The sequence below is a fragment of the Chrysochloris asiatica genome, unplaced genomic scaffold (genome assembly GCF_000296735.1).
Source record: "Chrysochloris asiatica unplaced genomic scaffold, ChrAsi1.0 scaffold00178, whole genome shotgun sequence".
In the NCBI taxonomy this organism is placed as follows: Eukaryota; Metazoa; Chordata; class Mammalia; order Afrosoricida; family Chrysochloridae; genus Chrysochloris; species Chrysochloris asiatica.
The window spans coordinates 1277726-1284205 of NW_006408696.1; the positions used below are offsets into that span (position 1 = coordinate 1277726).

Here is a 6480-nt window from a genome sequence, read left to right on the forward strand (position 1 = left end):
ATGGCCCTTCTTCAGACCAATAAGGATCTCATTTCCACAGGAATCAAGGAATTTGGTGTTCTGCTGAATCAGCAGGTAAGTCTGGCTACTCTGTTTCCAAGGACAGGCCTGGGAAGGAGGCGGTGAGGGCAGAAGGGAGAATACTTTGGAAGTGGGAGAGTAATGGTACATTTGATGGAAGCAACTCAAGACAGTAAATACAAATGGAAGGAAGGCCGAAGTGAGTTTGCAGGGACTACTTCCTCCACTTCCCAATCACATTGTTCCCCCTTCCCCTCAGGTCATGCCCGATAGTCCAATCTCTGAAGAAGACATGGCGACTGTGGTGGATGACTGGGTGAACATGTACACCAACTATTACAAGCAGAAGGTGACTGGAGAACAGGAAGAGAAAGACAGGGCTCTGCAGGAACTTCGTCAAGAGCTGACTGCTATGGCCAACCCTTTCCTGGCCAAATACAGGCTTTTCCTGAAGTCCCTGTAAGCATCCAAAGTTGCCTACTGTTTTCCTCCAAGCCCAGTGATCCAGGTCTTCATACTCCATTTTTATAACTCAATAAAGACAAATGCGATCTTCTTTCAATGTCTGGCTTAGACTTGTGGAGGTTGTTGGGATCTTTATTTTTAGCCTTGTTTTCTAGATCTGATCTTGGAGACTTAATTCCTTAGAGCAGCCTTAAGAAACCTGGTAGCCATGGTCTGAAGAGAAAGTGCTGGGGTAGGGCCGGGAGGGGAAATGGTGACTGGAAGAGTTGGTTAAAAAATTTTAAATTAAATTATAAAAAGCTAAAAAGCAGGAAGGGGAGGGATGGTGCTTTACAGAAACTGTGGTTCTGTGACAGGCTTGTTCAGCAGAAAATTGGAAGTCCTGAAGTCTTTTTCATGAGTCTACCCGCCTCGATTCCCCACACCTCTATTCTTAGCTTCTAGGAGTTCCGGTGTGGCTCCGTAGGATAAGCACTGGATTGTTAACCACAAGGTCAGCAATTCAAACCCGTAGGGTGCTCCTTGGACGCCTTATGTAGGGTCACTATGAGTTAGAACTGACTCAACGGCACTTAACAACAATCCTCCGCTCCTGTTTGTAGTTGGTTAAGCGTTGGGTTGCTCAAAGTAGGATGTGAGGTTCAAACCCACTAGCCATTCAGCTGGAGAAAGATGAGGCTGTCTGCTCTGGTAGAGACTGGCTGCCTTAGGAGCAGTTCTACTTGGTCCTTAGGGTTGCTGACTCAGAATTCACAGGATGGCAGTGAGTCAGTCATGTCCTGAGCAGAGTTGTAGGATCGGATTCTAAGGACTATTGTGGAATAGCTCCCATGAGGATTGCAGTAATTAAGAGCTGGAAGAAATTTCGAGAACCATCTATTCAATTCCTCACTTTTCAGACAGAAAAATCCGTTACCTTTGGCACCTCCATCCCTCCGCCCAGATTCAAGGAATGGGAAGCAAAGGAAAAAAAACCCATCTTTCCCGCTGCCCTCAACCTTCTATCATTCACTGGACTAGAACCCTTTTCTTTCCGACCTCCAGACTCTTAAATCTCCTCTAGGGCGAAGTAGGGGCCAGACTGGGCTTACAGGCTTTTTATAAAAACAAAATAAAATGTTGGGAGAACAAGGACCTCGGGCTGACGGGTGACACTGTATTCAACAGAAAGTAGGATGGGCGGGGCACGGAGGTGGGACACGCCAGGATTCGGCCAATCAAATGCCACGCAGGCGCGCTCGTAGGAGGTGGGGCGGGGCACTCTGAAGGTCCAGTTCTTTGTTCTCTTTTGGGCTCGGAAAGTTTCTGGGTGAGAGTATCTTTTTCCTTTTCAACTTCTTGACTCGGGCTCCTGGTCTTCCGGCCTCCACAGACTGGTCCAATGTCTTTCCAGCTTTGGGATGTGGGGAGACCCCAGATCCAGTAAGAGGGTGGCGGGCTCCCAGGGAACTAGAGATTTCGACCCCCTCTGCGGTGTGGTCGGTGACCCGGGGCTTTCCTCACTGCGCTCCTTAAAGAATATTCAGCGGTGAAATGGGGAGCTTTGTTGTTGTTGTGAAGTACCGTCAAGTCTGTTCCGACCCATAGCGACCCTGTAGAGGGTTTCCGAGGAGCGGCTGGTGAGCTTGAACCTTGTGGTCCATACCGACTTTGCAGTCCAGCGCATTAACCCACAGCGCCTCACCAGGACTCTTTGGACCCATTAGAGGGATAATAGTCACAAGCCTCGGTTTTGTTTTTTTGTTGTTGTTGTTTTTTTTTTGCAAAAGCTCCTGGACTAGTGTGCATGAGTGAATGAGTGAGTGATCAAGGGACCACATGAAAAAAGTTAGATTCATCTTGTTGCTCTAGGGGAATTGGGAAGAACCGGAGGAAATGACTTTGGTTTAATGAATGAAGACCTTTTCAAAATATAGAACTCTCCAGCCCAGCAGGTGGTGAGATAAGGATGGATCATCAGGCACCTGTACCAGCTGCCAGAGTCAGTTCCGACTCATGGCAACCCTGCGTGGGTCCGAGTAGAATTGTTCCACAGGGTTTTCAGTGGCTGATTTTTCATAAATAGATCACCAGGTCTTTTCCCCAGGTACTGCTTTCTGTTAGCAGAGAGTGTATTAACCATTTGCATTACCCAGGGACTAAGTATTAAAGATTGTTGTAAAGATCCTTAGCAAGGCTTAGGAAGTTCCACATCTGAACTCCATTTCAACCATTCCATGAGACTGTGTGAAATTGAGAAGTTTAAACTGACTCTGAGACTTATATTCACCTTGCCATTAAACCTAACCTAACACCAAATCTTCATGATTGTTAGTCACTCTGACCTTGATACTGACCTAGAAGCTGACTGAGACCCTCACTCTGATCTTCATCTGACTTTAACTCTTTCTTCATTGTCCTCTGAACATAACCTCTACCCTGTGATTGAACATCATTATCTTTGTGGACCAGCGCACCATGTTGGCTCTGACGTCACTATGACACTGACTGACCATCCACCTCTGGACTTGCCTGACTAAGCTTGACCTTGACCTGTGACTATCTTGATCATCACCTCGACCCTGGTACTACTCTCATGCTTACCCTGACCTTGCACTTAATCCTTAACCTTACTTTGATGTTAGTTTCACCTAGACACTGATCCTAAACCTCTCATCCTTACCCTAACGCTTACCCTGAAACCTGATCTTGTCCCTGAAACTTTTGTTGAACCTAAACCTTCAACTTGACCCTGACATCAACACTCATCATCATTACGCAGACTAGATCCCCACACTAACCCTGACCTAATGCTGACATTTGCCTTGACACTGATCTAACCCTAATTCTTATCCTCATCTTCAGTCTGACCCTCACTGTGACTTTGACCATAAACTTAACCATTCCCCAGACTCTTATACAAACTTGGAGCCTGAACTTGAATTTGACTCTCACTCTGAGCCTGGATTTCACCCTGACCTTCTCTCACTCTGAACTATATCTGAACTTCACTCTTGACCATGACCCTCACCTTGAATCTGACATTATCATCAACTTAACACTGACCTTGATCCTGATACTTTCAACTTTGCCTCTTTCCTTTATTTCCTGGACCCTAAACTTGACCCTGACCCTTACCCTGGCACCAACCATAATGCTACTCTTATCCTCACCTTGACATTGACACTGACCCTAGGGCTGACCCTGAACTTGAACTGACCCTGACCATATCCTCATAATGACCCTGACTGTACTTGTTAGCTGGTGTCGAGTTTGTGCCAAATTTGCAACTGTCACAATTGTAAAGGTAGAAGTTTTGTAACAAACATGGGTGAGTAGTCCTGGTGTGGCGCTGTGGGTTAATGCGTCAGACTACAAAGTCATTTGAACTGCAAGTTCGGTGGTTCAAGCTAACCAGCTGCTCCTTGGAAACCTGATATAGGGTCACTATGGGTTGGAATAGACTCAACGGCACTTAACAACAACAAATTAATCTTACAGTCCAGAAACAGAGGTACCTAGGATCATCAAGGGAGAAGATCACAAGCAGAATGCAAGACCTTATCCAGAGAAACAGTGACACCAGAGATGGAGGCAGAGATGGGGACATGGAGAGAGGGGGCAGCTGAGGACTCTAGATTCATGGGAAGAGAGGGATTGAGTGCTGGCAGCCAGGAAGCAGACTTGCAGAATGTGCCCTTTGGTGGTGTAAATTATTATATATGCCTGAGTGTTTTTTTTTTTTAAAGAGCTAAAGTGAATAGAGAGAAACACTGTTAACTGATGGTACATGGAGGGGATTATAATCATTGTAATGAAACAGGGTGTATGATTTGTTGAATGCAAAACTGATGATCTGCCCTGTAAACTTTCACTCAATTCACAATAAAAACTTAAAAAAAATTTTTTGTGTGTGTGGAAAAAAAAGAAAAAAGGACTTTTGCAGCAGATTTTCTGGATACTAAGTCCTTGAGTGTTGTTGATTGTTGACCCAAGTAGAATGAAATCCTTGACAACTTCAATTTCTTCAGCATTTGCCCTACTTACTGGTTCAGCTGTGAGGATTTCTGTTTTCTATATATTCAGGTGAAGTTCATTTTGAAAGTTGTCATCGTTGACTTTTATCAGTAAGTGCTTCAAGGCCTCTTCACTTTCAATAAGCAAGGTTGTGTCATCTGTATATTGTAGGTTGTTAATGAATTTCCTCTAATCTTGATGCCATGTTTTTCTTCATATAGCCCAGATTTTTGGATTATTTGTTCAGCATATAGACTGAATTGTTGTTGTTGTTAAGTGCCGTCGAGTCGGTTCCGACCCATAGCGACCCTGTACAGGGTTTCCGAGGGTGTAATAAGTAAGGTAAAAGGATACAACCCTGACACACACCTTTTCTGATTTCAAATGATGCAGTATCCCTTTATTCCATTTGAACAACGGCCTCTGGATTCATGTCCAGGGTCTCAAACTTGAGGGCCTCAAGACCTGACACCACACTTGAGTCAAGAAATATCCTGGAGAACAATGCACTGTGGATTTCCCCCCCAGTCTCAGACTGCTCCTGCTGTGTGAAAATCCCCTTTCACAGAGATGAAAATGTTTGATTATTATCTGGCAAAGCATGCAATGAATGTGTCTGATTTCTCTTTGCAGGGTGATTATATGTTAACTATCCCTTTAAGTCCTGCCTTATTGGGGTTAATACTTCTATAGCACATCTCCAGCAGTGTGGTGGTACCTTCTATGTATAAGGATGATGAGTTAGACTTCGCCTATAACAATCGCTGCAAGTGGGCTCAGGACTCTACTGAGAAGGACCAAGAAAGTTCTTCATCACCCTAGGAGCAGCAACACTCAGAACCCATTGTTGGACCTACTTTGATGGTGGCTGGAAAGACAGAGTTCCATTTCCTTCAGTAACAAGCTGGGACAGCCGACACTCCTTCCAGGGAAGATCCCCTCAATGTGTTACTTTCAGCAATTTGACTCTGTATTGTGTAGCAAGACTCAGTCCAAAGTACCCACAGAAAATTACCAGCAGGGTGGTTCTTCCTCTGGGGAACTAAGGCCTTTTCCTACATTCCCACTAACTCTACAGAGAGCCCTGTGTTTTTGGAAGGTTCACCATGTGTCTTTCATTGCACCAGGCTATTTTCTGGTAGCATAGTGGTTATGAATCAGGCTGCGAACCGCAAGGTCAGCAGTTCGAAACTACCAGCTGTTCTGCAGGAGAAAGATAAGGCTTTCTGCTCCCGTAAAGATTTATAGCCTCGGAAACCCTTTGCAGGGTCGCTGTTAGTGGGAACTGACCCTACCGCACATAACCATCACCACCAATAAGACAAAGCTCTGATATCTCAACAGAAACCACGCAGGCAAGAAGACAATTGTTAAATGCCATCAAATCCTCTCTGACTCATAGCGACCCTGTATAGGGTTTCCGAGGAGTGGCTGGTGGGTTTGAACCGCCGATCTTGCGGCTCAAACATGAAGTTTCGGTTCTGTGCACTATCCTGCAGTACCACCACACCACACGCAAATTCGGCAGTTCAAGCTCACCAACTGCTCCTTGGAAACCCTGTACAGGGTCGCTATGGGTCTGAAGGGACACTTCACCACCACCACGCCAGGACTAACTGGCATCCAGGGAGCATTTCGCAGTCAGTAGAAGGAAGGTAGGATGCCCATCAACACCTGGAACAGGGAGGAACATAGGGGAGGGATATGGGACAGAGACTAGAAGACAATCAGAAGCATCCTACTGAGCCCATGGGAGGGTGAGTCCTGCTGGGCGAGGCCAGAGTCTGGAAGGCGTGAGGACCACCTTCGTGGAGGGAGGAGCCTAGGGCGGGTATCGCGGTTGGTTGAGGCGCTGAGGTCGTGGCGCAGCTTGCGCGGGCTCTCAGTGACCCGGGCGGTGGCGGTTGTGGGTGTAAGAGAGCCCGAGCTCTTTGGCCTAGGCGGCTGGGTGGTTGTGGCGCAGAGAGCTGGAGCAGTCGGGTGAGTGTCGCGGGCTTC

The 6480-nt window shown here is 46.4% G+C and overlaps 1 protein-coding gene across 1 annotated transcript; it reads left to right on the forward strand.

The window, feature by feature from the left end:
- AHSP (alpha hemoglobin stabilizing protein) lies at positions 1-484 on the forward strand. The gene is made up of 2 exons (XM_006871989.1): positions 1-75; positions 281-484. The coding sequence occupies exons 1-2, from the start codon at positions 1-3 to the stop codon at positions 482-484; spliced, it is 279 nt and encodes a 92-aa protein (XP_006872051.1).
- Positions 485-6480: the final 5996 nt, after the last annotated feature.